General features: G+C 42.1%; 3 protein-coding genes across 4 annotated transcripts; 2 read left to right on the forward strand and 1 right to left on the reverse strand.

Moving 5' to 3' along the window:
* Positions 1 to 1,076: 1,076 nt before the first annotated feature.
* Positions 1,077 to 3,538, forward strand: LOC122008771 (probable starch synthase 4, chloroplastic/amyloplastic). 2 transcript variants are annotated; one of them, XM_042564612.1, is made up of 5 exons: positions 1,077 to 1,687; positions 1,783 to 1,833; positions 2,447 to 2,569; positions 2,655 to 2,730; positions 3,318 to 3,538. In XM_042564612.1, the coding sequence occupies exons 2-5, from the start codon at positions 1,816 to 1,818 to the stop codon at positions 3,350 to 3,352; spliced, it is 252 nt and encodes an 83-aa protein (XP_042420546.1). In that variant the 5' UTR covers positions 1,077 to 1,687; positions 1,783 to 1,815; the 3' UTR covers positions 3,353 to 3,538. The 2 variants fall into 2 exon arrangements, with proteins under 2 accessions (XP_042420546.1, XP_042420545.1); XM_042564611.1 differs by lacking the exon at positions 3,318 to 3,538 and having other exon boundaries at positions 2,655 to 2,828.
* A 9,556-nt stretch (positions 3,539 to 13,094) lies between these two features.
* Positions 13,095 to 14,430, reverse strand: LOC122008772 (xyloglucan 6-xylosyltransferase 2-like). The gene has a single exon (XM_042564613.1). The coding sequence runs from the start codon at positions 14,360 to 14,362 to the stop codon at positions 13,142 to 13,144; it is 1,221 nt and encodes a 406-aa protein (XP_042420547.1). The 5' UTR covers positions 14,363 to 14,430; the 3' UTR covers positions 13,095 to 13,141.
* A 407-nt stretch (positions 14,431 to 14,837) lies between these two features.
* On the forward strand, positions 14,838 to 16,057 carry LOC122008773 (60S ribosomal protein L19-3-like). The gene is made up of 3 exons (XM_042564614.1): positions 14,838 to 14,991; positions 15,328 to 15,450; positions 15,550 to 16,057. Exons 1-3 carry the CDS (start codon positions 14,880 to 14,882, stop codon positions 15,885 to 15,887), a joined length of 573 nt encoding a protein of 190 aa, XP_042420548.1. The 5' UTR covers positions 14,838 to 14,879; the 3' UTR covers positions 15,888 to 16,057.
* The last annotated feature ends 320 nt before the right edge of the window (positions 16,058 to 16,377 follow it).

A 16,377-nucleotide genomic window follows, 5' to 3' on the forward strand; every position in this document is an offset into this window, starting at 1 on the left:
CCTTCATCGCAGCTCTCTTCTGGTGATTCTCCCCTTTCATCGATGCTCATTTCTAAGCTGCTTTCATCTTCTTCTTGGTGGTCGACCAGTAGGGCTAGTCCGGAAAAGGCCTCGATCTTGGACTCAGAGGATGATGGTTCATCCCATGTGGCCTTCAAATTCTTGTTCTTTGATTTGTTGCCCTTGTCTTTCTCCTTCTTATTTAGTTTAGGGCATTCATCCTTGATGTGCCCTTCTTCGTTGCAGTTGTAGCATCGGACCTCCTTTTGTTTCGATAATCCTTTTTCGTCTACGATTTAAACTTATTAGATCAAATAAACTTATTAAATTTTCTTACCATTAAAGTCATTTTGTCTTCATCAATTGACTCTTCGGAGTTTGGATCGTTCATTCTTGCCTTTAGGGAAATGTTCTGACTCGGTCTCTTTCTTTGGCCTGCACACCGAGATTCGTATAATTTGAAAGTGGAGAAAAGATTTTCTAAAGTACTCACCTCGAGATCTTTGGAGATATAGTAGGAGTCTACTATAGATGTCCATTTCGGTGTTCTCGGGAACGCATTTAAAGCATACCTTAGCGTGCCCCGATTGATTACCGTTTCTCCGAGGTTCGTTAATCTAGTGATTAGCTCCTTGATTCTTCCGTGTAGTTGAGCAACCGATTCTCCTTCTTCCATTCGGAGATTGCTTATTTAGTTCCGGAGTAGATCCTGTTTTACGAGTTTAGCTTCGCATGTACCTTCGTGTAGTTCCAAGAACTTCTCTTAAAGTTTCTTTGTTGATTCGTAGGTGCCGATTCTGTTGACTTCTTATGGAGGTAGAACGGTCAATAGATAGAATTCAGCTCATCCATTTTCCATGAAATATGTTTGCTCCTTTTAGGTCCATGAAAAAAGGTCTACTATGACATTTTCTTAATGACACTAATAAAAAAATGTCATTATAAAATATTTTTAATGACACTCTTTACCATTGATTATTTTTTTATAAAAATAATCATATTAGACCTCTTATGGTGACATATTTTATATGTGTCGTTATATTATAAACACTATTAATTCCCTTCCCACACAATCGTTTCCTTTATCTCCCACTTCTTCGTCTTTCCTTTTCTTTTCTCTATCGCCGTTAGGTTTTCTTTCCTCTATCGCTGTTAGGTTTCCTTCGTCTCCCACCTCTTCTTCTTTCCTTTCCTCTTTGCAATGTAATCAGGTTCTTCCCTCTCCACAGCAAGTAAAGAGAAGCTCAAAGGTAACCTATTTATTATTTCTTCCCTCACCGCAGCACCGCGGATAGACTCGCCAGGCGACGAGGGTCGCCTCGCCGGGTGACGAGGGTCGCCTCGCCGGACGACGGGGGTCGCCTCGCCGGGCGACGAGGGTCGCCTCGCCGGGCGACGAGGGTCTGCTTCGCGTTGCCACATTCTGACGATGAGAAAGAGGAGATGGTGTCAGAGGAAGAGATCAGCCTGCCTTCCTCTTCTGGCTTCCTCCCCAAATCCAAGGATGTCTTCCTCTTCTGGCTCCCTCCCCACATCCAAGGAAGATATCAACCAATGATGCCAAGTCATTGCGAGATATGGCATGGAAGAAAGATTCTCAAAATCGTGATGCGTATTTGGCTTGTGAGAGTAAGGGTGAGTATGAAAGGTTGACTACCTTCCTGAAGTTGACGTACACCAGTACAAGGTTTGATTTCTTATTGCTATTCAGATGTTTTTGTACAACATTCAGTTATGAAAGTTCATACGGTTACTCTTTATTTTTCTGTTTCTCTTATGCAGGCCAGGATTGCACATTATCCATATTGCTGCAAAATGGCACCAGTTGCAAGGGTGAGCCAAACTTGCATCTTACATAATGTGAACTCTTTGTTTCTTGTATCAGAACTTTGCGATCTTATATTCAAAATTTTAATCAGATGAGTTCTTATTCACTGCACTGCTCAGACATGTTGAAGTGGTTTTAGGATACTTTTAGATTCCTCCTTTTGTTTTTTTTTTTTTTGGAAGTGCCTTCTAAGTATTGTTGCAAGTGAGCATTCAACATTTAATGTCTGCTTAGCCTCTTGAGTAATACTAAACAGATATTTCTATTAAAATACTTGTGCATATCACAATATCTGTTTGCTTTTATGTTTTTGTTGCACACTTCCACTAACTCTTGGACCTCTTATCTTTCTATTCCTACATACAAATCTTTTCTATGTAAATTATGAAATTTATGTGGATGGAATAGGGATGGAATAATATTGTCAGGTGCTATAAATCAAAGGCAATTAAGGAAGAAATAACATTGTGAAGTCTAAACTCGAGAATCCAGCTGAAAGTTTGTATTTTAAGTGATTGCCTGTGTACATGCATATGTTCTACCTGAAAATTACCCTTATGAACTTCAATGTTTCTTTCTATTACTTTTAATTATTTTGTGATCTATATTTATTTTTAGGTTGGTGGTTTAGGGGATGTTATCACTGGTCTTGGTAAAGCATTGCAGAGGAAGGGACACCTAGTGGAAATTGTCCTTCCAAAATATGATTGTATACAGTATGATCTTATTGCCGATCTGAAGGTATATTACATTGTTGTTTGTACCAGTTCCTACTTTTGGGATGATATGGTGTTACTGTAGGTTCTCAGTATAGTTGATGTTGCAGGCACTGGATGTTGCGATAGAGTCTTATTTTGATGGACAACTATTCAGGAACAAAATTTGGGTTGGGACTATTGAAGGTGTAAAACTAAGTTTATTCTGGTTTTTAACTTGTACGTATTAGATATACAAATTGAGCTTGACAGAAAGTTAGTTTTCAGGTCTGCCTATTTATCAATCTTTCATGCTCTTTTATGTTTGTCAAAGTAGTCTATATTTCTCGTTCAAAGATTTACCAATTTCTTTATATATGTGCCCATCCATTAAATTTCAAGTAGAATTGGAGTTAAGGTTGATAGTTTAAAGAAGTGTGAATAAACTCAGCTCTATTAAGTTTGTGTAGTATGCATTTTCCCTAGTTGGTTTAAGTGATAATGAGAGGACTAATTGTCGTTGTTGATTGATAAGTAAAGTTTGTTGATTTATTTTGTTACTAATGATGTTTGCTTTGTTGGTGCACATATACTATTATGGAAACAAAAACTTTTCATTGTTTTCTTTGGTGTTTGTAGTTAACAATAAGCGAAGACTACTATTAGGTGCATATGGAATGATACTTTGCATTTTTCTCATTTGGCATGATATATAATATTTTGAACTATTTTTATTAATTTTGTATCTTTATTGTTTTATTTCACTTATACAAATATATACATTGTATTTGCAGATGACAGGTACTTGGATTTTTATGAATCAATATAATGGTTGAAGATGATTCATCTAATTGAGTTTTTATTTTACAAGACTTTGTTAGTATTTACAATTTAATATTTTGAGTGTATTTGTAGGTTGTTTTGGATGTAAAAGATTTATCATTAGTATTGCATTTGTAAATTTGACTCAAATGAGTATTGGATGAATAAAAATATCTATGAGCCTTTTAAATTTTGTTTTGTAATTTTTTTCTATTCTAAATGGTCAATGAATTGTGATGATATGTAAATATTGAATTCAAGTTATTTATTCTAAATAAAAATTAATGATAATTTTTAATGTATTTATAAATTATTATAATGATATTTATTATGGCATTATAAATTAGTTTAGGTGGTATTTATAAATGTCCTTAAAATATGATGTTTCCTGACATTTTTGACTGTCGGTATATCCCTATATTGTGACACTTTTAAAGTTAACATTGATATTGTATAAAGACATCATAAAATGTCAAGAATGTGAGGAGGTCTAAGACGACATCACTTTATAGGGCGTTTTTTGGTGATGTCACTAAAACTTAAGTGTCACCAAAAATATACGATAAGGACATTTATGTGTGTCATTATAGACCTTTTTTCTTGTAGTGGATCTTTGTCTTTCGATGCTACAAATCCATATTTTAATATTAACAATAAATCAAAATCAGTTTTAAAAAATACCTCCATGCGTTTCTTCCAAAACGCAAATTCTCCCTCAAATTTTGACAGGTAGATTGTCGGTCTAGCCATCATTTCGGTGTTTCAGTCGACGATTAGTCCTTCTGAGGTGGTTGGGTTCTTACACCACTTATTGGCGCAATGGGGTCGGTAAGAGGGGGTGAATTGCTTGAAAAAATAAATAGAAACCTTTCCTATTCTTTCAACTCTAATTAAAAGAAATTATAATAATAAATGAAAATAACAACTTAAAAGACGAGGCACTAGATTTACTTGATTACAGCATAGGTGGTTGTTAATCCAAGACCAATGAAAGCACTAAAAGAAAATCTCCTTCGTTGAAGACGGAGAAACCTCTTACACTCATTAAAAGCTTAGAAAGTTGCTAGAAAATTAAAACCAGAGTTAATTATCTATTTCCTAGGCCCAGGGGTTTTTTTATATCCCCTGAAAAATCTTATCCATGGCTTGAGGGTGTCTTCCATAGAGTTGAAAGACTCCTCCAACGAGGCGCCAATGGATAGAAGTTTATCCACTGCCAATCGGTAAAATCTACTTAGTCAACGGTGCCTTCCATAAGGCTGGAAGGCGCCTTCGTACTATTCATCGAAGGTGTCTTCCACAGTGAAGGTGCGGAGGCACCTCAAAGGCACCTTCAACTCCCTTTGAAGGCGCCTCCAGTAGTATTTCTAGTCTTCTTTTTGCTCTTCTGTTGCTCTGATCGCCTGGGTGATCGTGGCCATCTGAGATAGGGCTCACCTAAACATATTTTCCAGTCTTCTCCTCGAGCAGACTTCCGCTCTGGCTTCTCGTCCTCGAAACATCGTGCACGTCCTTCTCGTCTATCGGTGTACTCTTCCGCAGCACCTCGTCCCTCAGATGCACCGAGTCTCTCGGCTCCCCTTCTCGTATCATCCTTCTCGCTAGCTGCGTCTTCTGCTTGACTTCTTGTGTTCCTAAGTTTCTACACACTTAGACATAAGGATCAAACATAACATGACCTAACTTAACCTGGTTGAGAGAAGTGCTAGAAGAGGGGATTGGTGTTAGTTAGAGCCCTAGAGCCAATCATTTGATGATTGTATGGACTCATTGTATCATATTCTTGTATATTAATAAAGGCATTTGTTTGGTTATTATACTTATTTGTATTAGTGCCAAATAGACTAAGTATAATAGTGTCCTTGAGTAGAAGGTTCATACCTATATCAATCGATTAGTTGAATCGATAGTGAGATGATATAGGGAACACTACTCTAAATTATTCCTAGTCGAGTATTAACATTCAGGGACAATGTTAATACAATAAGACTAGCATGTAGGTCAGCTCGATGACTTGATCTCACAAGTCATGGATATAGAGATATCAGGCTGACACATGGGTATGCATTAGAGAATGTATACTGAATGACCCGCCATGAGAAAGTATCATGGATCGTTATATGAGTGTCATATACTTTCTCATGTGGCTATTAGTATGACTATTAGTCCTTAGACCTGAAGTCACCATGGATCCCTACATAAGGAGTTATGTACTTTGGTTTCGTCAAACGTCACCCGTAACTGGGTGGACTATAAAGGCGATTACTGGGTATATAACGAATTATGTAGAGGGATGTGAGTGATGTAGATGGGATCTATCCCTCCCATATGACGGGAGCGACATCGGTATTTTTGATAGAGTGAGACCACTAAGTGCATGGCCATGCCCAAATGAGTCAACATTAGATGTTGAGCTCATTTGATCGAGTGAGTCTACTTGGAGTTCAAGATTTAGATTGATTAGAGGATGACACGGTCTATGCCTCACATTGATCAATCTAGATGTCTAGGATAGAAGGATAATGTCACATATTGTGAGGAGTCACAATTAGTAGTCACAAGGTGATGTTGGATCTCAACATTTCTTGTAACTTGGGTAGCAATGATGTATTGCTAGATGCCGCTCATTGCTTATATTTCTAAAGGAGTTTAGAAACATTGCCAACGTTACAAGAACCTATTGGGTCACACACAAAGAACAAGTGGATGGAGATTGGGTTCATATGATGAACCAATTTGATTAGGTTCATATGATGTACCAAAGATTGGATTCAAATTAGACTTATTGAGTTAGACTCAATTAGATTCAATTGTTGAATGAGTCTAATTTAAATTTGATTCATTGAGTCAATTTATATTAATGAATTGAGATTCATTAAATTGAAATTGACTTGAATCAAAGGTTGGATTTAACTCAACAAGGAAGAAATTGGTCAATTTTGACTTGACCAAATGGAAGTTGAAACATCAAGTTTGACTTGATGTATTGCCACATCATAATGATGATTCATCCTTGCCACATCACCTCCACCTCATGAGGCATGCCACCTCATGGGGGTTACACTCTTCCCTTGGTTTTAATGTGGCCGACCACATTAATGGGGGGGTTACATTGTGTGGCCGGCCACACTAATGCAATGGAGGGGTTTTGATTTTGTGGTATTATGTGTGCATTGATGCTATCATCTTCTTCCTTGTCTTTCTTCCTCCTTGCTCTTGCTGTTGCCGTGAGTTTCAAGGGAAAGGTGAAGGTGGTTGAGTGAGTTCCAAGAGCAAAGGAAGAGTGAAGGTCACAAAGGAGGGATACTACTTCTTGAGTGTAAGACATTCCTTTTGCATCCTTTCTTTTCTTCCTTTTAAATCCTACTCGAGAGCCCTAGAAAGTGCTAGCACACTTGGGGCTCTCTTCTCCATCCTTGAGTGCTAGAGAGTACTCCTTGTTCGTGTGGATATCACTAGAGAAGTATCTACCTTGATACTTTGGAGATCGGACACGTACCTTGGATGAGCGGGAATTTTGCGAGGGCACGTTTCAAAGGTAAAAGTTCTCAAGACATAGATCTAGGAGTAGATCTAAAATTTTGAAACTCGTACTCGTAAGTTCATTCGGTTTTTCCTTGCACGGATCTACGGCTTTAGGTGATTCGGGGTTTCCGCGATGCGAAAAGCGGTTTTCGCGGCCCGAAAAACCCAACAATTGGACACAGCACTTGAAGGGACGGTAGTTAAAACAAAGCGGTGAAAGCATATCGTCCCTTGGATCGCTCCTTGGGGTGAGAAGGGGGTATAGGAGCCCCGGACGATCGTTAGCTCAAGGAAGGAGGAACAGAAGCTGTGGAAGTCCCAGGCTGGCCTTATGCTCGGGAGGATGTCTGCTCCTGGGCTGAGGTAGGGACGGGAGAGGAGGTCGCAGCCTCCGAAAAAACTGGAGTGATTTCCCATGCGGGAGTTTTGGCCTTGGTAGACACCCACAACAGAGGCAGCCTCTAGGGGGAAGACTGGATTGAGGGAGTGACTCATCGCCTCTTGCGTTGAAGGCACAAGAGTCGCTCTGAGATCGGAAGAGAGACTTTCTCAGTAGCAGTTGCCTCAGCAGGAAGCTCCACCGAAAGGAGAGATTCATCCTTGGGAGCCTCATGCTCCCCCGACTGCTTAGAGGAGGCCCTTGCGGAGACGCTAGCCTAGGAAACATCCTGGCCAGATATAATTTCTCTTCCTCACTTCCTTAGGATGTCGCTGGGCATTGCGGAAGAGTCGAGGGCAAAAGCTTGAACATGATGACTTCTGCATGTAAAGGAAAATACCTCAGTTAGTGGAGACATGAAAGGAGAGTCATTTGATCTTACCAAAAGGGGTAGTCAGAGGTGTTCGGATGGGGCTTAGCCCGAAGGTGTACAACACGTTTTCCCGTAGTAAGGAAGAGAGTCACAGTTGCACCCCATCCAATTCCCCAAAAGTTGTGAAACAATCTGGCCGGTGTTGATGGTCACTTAACTCAAAAGGAGAGAGAAGATTGGGACGTCATTCAACAGGCCAAGTCACAGACTCAGACAACTGTACATAAAAGAAACGAGACTTCCAGCCTTTATTGGAAGAAGGTATACCTTCGAAAAACTTATACTCGGTCCTAAATTTCACCATAAAAACACCCGGCTCTGATCGCTTGAGAGAATAGAAATGATGAAAAAATTGAGGAGTTAAAGGAATCTCGTACAGACGACACAAAATTATCATTCCATGTATGGCACGGAAGGCATTAGGGGCGAATTAAGATAAAGGGATACCAACATATAGATTCAACAATGAAAAGAAGGAAGGGATAGAGAAGCGCAGACCGCCAAAATGCTGGTCCTTGAAGAAAGTCACGAAGCCGGGGGGAGGAGGACAAGGATGGTCGTCAGGCCCAGGAAGACGAAGCTTATATGCTTCGAAAAGCTACAGGCTAGAATGTGCCGACTTAAGGTCACTCTTATCAAAATCAGAACGGAAGTATGCGTACCAGGGGATTACCATTTCTCCGGCCATTATCGAATTGAAAAACTCAGGAGCAGGAGATGAGGGAGAAGAAACACTTACAAAGGAGATGTCCGAGGGACAAGCAAGAACAAGTGGAGAAAGAAAGGTCGAAGGAAGAGGAAGCGCCGATGAATAGCCGCTTGAGGCCTTTAGGGTTTTTAAACCAAAATCCTTAAGAGACATAGGGATTCGATCCAGTCAATCGACATAGCGTGACACACGGTAGCCGTCAGATCAAGGGAAGAGAAGCGCCATCGGGTCGTGTGTAGAAATCGTGTGTTAGGCGTCGTATCGGAGGGAGTAAGTGGGGCACATGGTGATTTTCTATGAAATGTCATTTATAATGGAAATGACAGGAAATAATAGTGATGATATGGGAGCATTGGCACCATGCCTCAAGGAGACCGTGCCTCGAGGACTAAAAATTCTATGTGGCTACCTTTGGAAAAGGAATAGAAGGCGATGGGAGTCATTGATCATAATTTGGCACCTTACCCCAACCTCGGAATCAGAAAAAGATTCAAATTTGGTCAAGACCTAATTGTGAGGTCGTGAGGTAGGAGTCATGATCGCAGATTACTTCAAGGGCCACAGAGGTTAGGTCCACAGGCTCATTTCCCTTTATCATCAAAGGCCTCTCGGTCGGTGTCCCAGACTTTCGCTCCAGTGCGAGTTTAAGTAAGCATGCTCTCGCAACCGATGACCTCTCGATCGACGTCCCATACTCTCACCCCCAGCACGAGTTATAAGCGAGCATGCTCTCGTGACCAACGATCTCTCGATCGGCGTCCCAGACTCTCGCCCCAGCGCGAATTATAAGCGAACATGCTCTCGCTACCAACGACCTCTCGGTCAACATCCCAGACTCTCGCCCCAGCGCGATTTATAAGCGAGCATGCTCTCACTACCAACGACCTCTCGGTCGGCGTCTCAGACTCTCGCCCCAGCACGAGTTATAAGAAAGTATGCTCTCACGACCAACGACCTCTCGGTCGACATCCCAGACTCTCACCCCAATGTGAGTTATAAGCGAGCATGCTCTAGCAACCAATGACCTCTCGGTTGGCTTTCCAGACTCTCACCCCGATGCGAGTTATAAGTGAGCATGCTCTCACGACCAATGACCTCTCTGTCGGCTTTCCAGACTCTCGCCCCAGCATGAGTTATAAGCGAGCATGCTCTCACAACCAATGACCGCTCGGTCGGGCTACTAACCTCCACCTTAGCGCAAGGTATGAGCCAGCACTGCTCTTGCAAACACTTGTCAACAACATGAGTGTTGGATCGTCTTCATCTGCTCCAACATCGTCGGGCCAATGACAATACTATGACCAGCCACCTTCACTGGGATGATAGCAGCATGGTGACAAGGATATCGGTTTCAGTCTTGGCAAAGATAATCATCTACACGTCAGTCCCTTGTACGCAGGTGGAGTCACAAGCGTGCTAGGGTCTAGTCAGTCGAACTTGAGCCTCCTTCGACTAGACTTGGAGGGGAGGCTTGTGATACGGTGCATAAAGGTGGGGTCGATAAGGTCAGGCAGTCAAAAGTCAAGGGGATATGGCAGTCAAGGGCAGTCAATAGTCAAGGGGACGTGGCAGTCAACAGTCAGGAGAAAGAGAGAGTTAGACCACCTCACGTCATCAGCCGTATAATTCTTGGTCGGGCACAGGCAGGACAAGTCCCCCAGATCTGAGACATAAGATAGAGCTCGTACTCTTCCTGACCTCTCCCCGACTTATCGGACTTCCCCGGCTCAGGCCGTGTAAACAAGCCTGGTACTTTCACTAAGACAACTCTCAGCTGGCCCTTCAACGATCAAGACGTGAAGGATGGGTCCCTCACCACAGTCTCAGATATAGATAAAGCCCGGGTGGGTCGCCACGGTTCATCCTCCTCATCAAGACTCAAGCCGGGTGGTACATCTGAACGGTCATCCCGAGCTTTCTGTAGATAACCCCGGGTGGGACGGAAAGCACTAAGTGACAACAATATTAGGGAATCGTAACCTCCTATCAGAGAATAACTGTCATATGTCAGGAAATATTCCAGTGGTATGCTATCACCTATGAATGGAACCTTCCTTCCGCCAATAGGAGGCCACCGTACATCCTCTCTCATCCGACAAGCTCTGAACGTACGCAGCGGCATATAAAAAGGGAGGTATTCTCCCTTGAGTAGGTATGCACACATTCGCACTCGTCTTCTACAATTATTTTTTCTTCGTACACTGTTCTTCTGAGGAAAAAGTACTTGACTTGAGCATCGGAGGGCCTGCGTCCGGGATTTTTTTCTTGGTTTCTGGTCTCTAATGCTTCGTGTGCTTGTCTGAATGTGCACAAAGCCTAAGCACTGTCGGTTTCACCACTACTGTCCCTGAGTTCCACGCGGGGGTTCATTTTTCTGGTGCACACACGCTAGGTGTGTCAAAGACGCATCTCCGTCAACGCCAGCACCATCTCAGTCGACCTTCGTCTGACTCAGATTCCGGACAGGATCATCACCTATTACTCATTTCATTCTATTTAGTGGGCACTAAGTATTAAGTGTCCAAACCAATTAATCTTGTAAGTAATCGATTTAATTTTATAAAAGTTTTTCATCGACCACTAGATCAATGGGGGAAGTACACATAAAGATCCATCCTGACAATAATATTCTCGGATCTTCTATCCACTTAAGAAAAATCCCTCCACAATGCATCATAATTGAGTCGCGACATATGGTTGAATTAAGTTAATTTGAATTACAAGTTCGATCTCTAAGTATGACGTATTTGCAGAAATTTTTCCTCCAAATGGGGGGCGCAACCAAAGGATGATGGGCTTCTAGCTAACCGCCGCGTGCGCTTCTCGATTTACCCTTGTCGTCGGTGGAAAACTTCTGTGAGGTTAGACCAATCACCCCTAGGGATAGTCAATAAAATTAACTGGGATTATCATTATGATCAGGTTGCGGATGTAATTGATTATGATGATATTATAGAGTTTGATAGTCACATGCGCCAATAATAATAATAAAAAATTTGACACATGGAGGCCTTCCTGAGAGATTAACATTTTAAGTATTTTGGGAAATACTTGATTCATGTGAGTCGTGACACTAGGAAAAAAATTATATTAAGGTTCTAAACCTACAAGAACATCTATATATTAATAAATATGTTGAAATCGAAAGTCGAATTACAACTAAGTTGTTAGCGATAATTTTGACTAATTACATATAGTAATGGATAGAGGCATCTCCTTATCTAATAAAAGGTCACTCACTCACTCCAAGCGCGTCTCACCTTAAACCCCACAATGAGATGAAAAAAGTAAATCATGGTGATCGAGCGGACTCTTTGTGTGTATGGGATTTTATTTTCTAAGGAATTATTCTCCTAGGGATTTGATTTTTGTTCTCATGTGATAATCTATCGTTTAAGTACTAACTCGATTATGTCCGTGGGAACGATAAAGGCATCTGATTGATGAGGTTAATAACTAATTTATCTTATTCTTCACAAATCAAAGGAAGATGGGAATGAAGTATTATCAACCTAACCAGGTAAATGATGAACACAGTGTTGGTGTCCCAAGTGGAGTGAGCCACGATTTAAATATGAAAGTCAACTAGGTTAAGTTAGGCCTTACAGATTTAATGTCTTATGTTTAAGTGTATAGGGACTTAAAAGCATAAGAAGTCGAGCAGAAGAAGCAACAAGCGAGAAGGATGACACGGGAATAGAGTCGATGAACTCAGTGCATCCAAGGGAAGAGAGTATATTGTGGAGCGAGAAGGACACGGTCCGAGGGACGAGAAGTTGGGAAGAAGTTTGCTCGAGGAAAAATGTCAAAGTTAGGTTTGGATGAACTTAACTCCAGACAATCAGACAATCACCCAGGCAAGTGGAAGTCAAAAAATGGTTGACACAGAGGTTGACCATTCCAGATTCCTAGAACAATTACAAGCACCTGGAACGATTCTAGGTGCTTGGACTCCATGCGCCTAAATCCATCAGGTACCTAGATTGGGTGGCCATATTACCGAGAGTCATTGTCGAGACGCTATCCACGTCAGCATAATCTAGGCACATAGATCGCTTCTAGACGCCCGCGATGCCCAGAGCTATTGAATAGACCGTCGCCAAGTGGATCGAGATCGAATGAGTCTAGGCAACTGCATTGCTTCTAGGTGCTTAAGTTGCTACGTCAGCAAACGGTCATTTCAAACACAATAACTATAAACAAGCCCGGATGCTTGAGGTTTAGAAATAACATACTATGTAATTTTCATTTTCAAATCTGTTTTACGATTGTTGCTCTTAAACACTGCAAGGTACTACTCTGTCTCTAACCATTATCGAAGGAGCTTGATAGTACACTTCATATTATTTTAAATTAATAATCATATAAATTGTAAATCAAGTAAATCTGTAGTCGTCTTATTTTATTTTATGCATTACTTTTATTATTAATTAATGTGTTCTTAGGCCAGAGAAATTGTAATTTTTTATTTACAGATTATTCATCCTCACTAATCGGACGAATCCAATCCTACCCACAGAACAAAGGAAGAAAGAGACAGATTGATTGGAGCTGATTTAAAAGGAAGAGAGATATATGATATATGATTAATAATAAAAATGTGCCTAGGTTAGCACGTAGATTGTTTAAATAATATATAAAATATTATAATAAGAAATATGATATATGATTAATAAAATCAATTTTTTGATTATTATCTGGCCTTGATCTAATAATGCAGCAATCCGATCGATGGATCGATCGATCTCTCTCATGAGACTAATTTCTTATCGAGAGAGAGTGAGAGTGGGTTGGTGGTTTCATTTCTGATCTTCTTGACAGCCCTGCTAGCAAGCGACTTGTGCTGGAACCCATACGTCTTCAATATCTGGTTGTCGCCAAAGTTGAAGGCCCGGTCCATCTGCTTGAGGCACCGCTCCACCGAATATTCCGCAAACTTACCGCACGGCTTGCACCCCACGAAATGGGTCACAAGGGGCCATCGTTGATCCCCAAACCCTGGGTGGAAGATTGCCATCATCTCCTCGTATCGATCGACGACGATATCATAGAATCCATGGAGGTAGTAGGCGCTCTCCAGATAGACCTTGTCCCCCCATCGGTCGCGCCGGGTGGCGAGGAGGTACACCATGGCCGACTGGTCGTCGGCCTCGAACACAGGGCGCTCCGCCAGATAGGCGGTGAGGACCTTTCCGGCCTCGATGCGGATCTCGCCTTTAGGCCCCATGGGGGCCCAGACGTCGAGGAGGTCGAGCGACCACTGGCAATTGCGGAGAAGGAAGATGCCGGTGTTGAGCCCGATCCAGTTGTGTTCTTCGTACACCATCTCATCCCACCCGTGCATGACCAGGTTGTGGGCGGCGTAGCGGTCCCATGGGATCTCGAAGGTCATGTCGGTGAACATGGCGTCGCTGTCCATCCACCACAAGAACTCCACCTCCGGGTGGGCGAGGAGGAGAGTGCGGAGCAGGGGGAGCTTGGCCCAGAAGCCGGTCATTTGAGCGTCGAGGAGGGCCGTGTTGTAGAAGATATCGATGCCGTGGAGGCGGCAGTAGTCGATCTTGTTCTTGAAAGCCTTGAGGAGGAAGTGGTCACCGACCGGGTTCTCGCAGGGGTTGGGGGAGGAGCCGGTGACGAGCAACACCCGGGGCTTGCTGGGGGCGAGGAAGCTCGGCCTATCCGGGTGGCGGCTTAGCCACTCGGCGCGCTGCCGGTCCCAATCGGAGATCTTGGGCCCCAGCGAGTAGGGTTCCGGGGGGTCGAGCGGGGCCTCCTCGTCGCCTTCGCTGGAAGAGCTACCGGTCGCTGCCAAGGCACGGCGGAGGCGGATCTGGGGGAAGCGGTTCTCGGCGCCGGCGATGGCCCCGCAGAGGAAGAAGACGAGGGTGAGGACGAGGCGCAACATCCTCTCTCTTTCTTTCTCTCCTTGCAGCTTCTCAATTGCAAGCTCCAAATGTCGATAGATGGACATGAACTCAACGCAGCTGCAGATAGAATAAGTAGAAAGTCAAAGCTGCGCGCGAGAAAATGGAAGAGAGTGGCCGGCCACTAAACTTAAATTTAAAATTACTATTTTTGGTCAAATCAGTCTTAAATCGAATTTTTTTTAATAAACTAAATTAATTAACTTTTTTTATTAATTCAATTATAATTGAATCAGTTTTTTTATCGATCCAATTGTGTAGTTATTATTTAATTGAAATATATAATTTCAATTAAATATAATTGAAATTTAACATCAAGTGAATGAAAGAAAGTGCCTTTGACTCTCATCATCGAAGAGGGCATTATTGTCCGATCTGATCCGGACCGGGCCGTGTCTGACCAGGTCAGATATGGGCCAGCCCGATTGCCTATTCCTTTCTTCCCACGTTTTCTCCGTAATCGTGGGCGCCAAGGAAGAGGACTACGATATAAGACAGAACACGCGGATCGACTGCATAGCCCCCGCCAAACTCCATTGATCGGTGGTGCTCGAGAAGGAGGAGATGGTGTCCCTGAAGCTGCAGAAGCGGCTAGCGGCGGCCATCCTCCACTGCGGCCGGCGCAAGCTGTGGCTCGACCCCGGAGAGGTCGACCACGTCGCCATGGCCAACTCCAGTAAGTAATCAGTATATTCCATCGCTTTCTGTCCTGTCTGAATCGACCGCAGTCAGCTTCCCATTCATGGCCAGAAGAAAACTTCCTCCTCCAGCGAGCCGGCCCCTCCTCCTCTGCCGGCGTCGTCTAAGACTCTGGGGATGATGCAATTGAGTCAGAAATGGAAACTCTCAAAACAATTTTGATTAGTGAACTAAATATATGTGAACAAATATTTGAGCAGTTAATTCTTGACGAAATTAAAACATCCATATTAATGATTAAATTTAGCACTTAATTCGAGTATAGAAATGTGTTTTTAATTTTTTTTTTTTCTTTTTTGTATGGATTTTGCAGGGAAAGAAATAAGGAACCTGATCAAGGATGGAATGGTTCTAAGGAGACCTACCAAGTTACACTCTCGGTTTCGCGCTAGACAAGCACTCGAAGCCAAGAGGAATGGACGGCATACCGGACATGGTTAGTATACACATTGGCACGAAAAAGAAACTAGCATTGAGGGCACTTCTCATGTAAATCACATAACTTGCTTGTCTTTTTATTTATTCATTTGTAAAGGGAAGCGTAGTGGTACTAAAGAAGCTCGGCTACCAACTAAGGTACTATGGATGAGGAGAATGAGAGTACTTCGTCGTTTGCTAAGAAAGTATCGAGAATTGAAGAAGATCGACAAGCATGTGTATCATGAAGCATACATGAAAGTGAAGGGAAATGTGTTTAGACATAAAAGAGGGCTCATGGAGAACATTCATAGACTCGAAGCCGATAAGAGAAGAGACAAAGCTTTGATCTATCAATTAGAAGCTATAAGAATCCAAAGCAAAGATAATTTTCAAAGAATGAAGGTGAGTCATAGAAGGGAGGAATGTGCACCTCAGCTACGGTTGCTTGCTTAATAATCTTTTTTTTTCCCCTTTGTTTTCAAGAATATGATTAGTGGTTTAGGCGTGTAAATATAAAAATATGTAGTCTTGTATAGGTCATACTGACCAATTCATAGTGTGTTACAACTCTTGTTTTAAAGATTTATTTATTTTCCAACTTTGATAAAAAAAAACATTTACAGTAAGTATTAAAAATAAAGTAGGATAATAAAATGAGGCCAATAAATTCTTCCAAATTCACCAAAATTATTAATAAGGAAAACAATTAACCTGGGAACAGACGTCAGCAAAAAAAAATTAACCTGAGAGAGAAATTTTACCCAACATATTTTTATCATGCACACTCATGAACGATTGACTACAAATCCGATGACCGAAAGCACGTTCAGATATCCCGATTCACTTTTAAGGATCGAGGCACCCGATATTTAAGGATCGAGGCACCCGATCGAAGGTCCAAATTTACGCTCAGTCACTCATGATGACAAAAGGCTAGAAACAT

This window comes from Zingiber officinale, chromosome 8A, assembly GCF_018446385.1.
Source record: "Zingiber officinale cultivar Zhangliang chromosome 8A, Zo_v1.1, whole genome shotgun sequence".
In the NCBI taxonomy this organism is placed as follows: Eukaryota; Viridiplantae; Streptophyta; class Magnoliopsida; order Zingiberales; family Zingiberaceae; genus Zingiber; species Zingiber officinale.

Excerpts from the sequence above, each read along its gene's own strand:
- LOC122008772 (XM_042564613.1), bottom strand. The coding sequence starts at position 14,362 with ATGTCCATCTATCGACATTTGGAGCTTGCAATTGAGAAGCTGCAAGGA.
- LOC122008771 (XM_042564611.1), top strand. Across the intron at positions 2,570-2,654 it reads ATCTTATTGCCGATCTGAAG|GCACTGGATGTTGCGATAGA; the intron begins GTATATTACATT and ends TTGATGTTGCAG.
- LOC122008773 (XM_042564614.1), top strand. The coding sequence starts at position 14,880 with ATGGTGTCCCTGAAGCTGCAGAAGCGGCTAGCGGCGGCCATCCTCCAC. Across the intron at positions 14,992-15,327 it reads CGTCGCCATGGCCAACTCCA|GGAAAGAAATAAGGAACCTG; the intron begins GTAAGTAATCAG and ends TGGATTTTGCAG. Across the intron at positions 15,451-15,549 it reads TGGACGGCATACCGGACATG|GGAAGCGTAGTGGTACTAAA; the intron begins GTTAGTATACAC and ends TCATTTGTAAAG.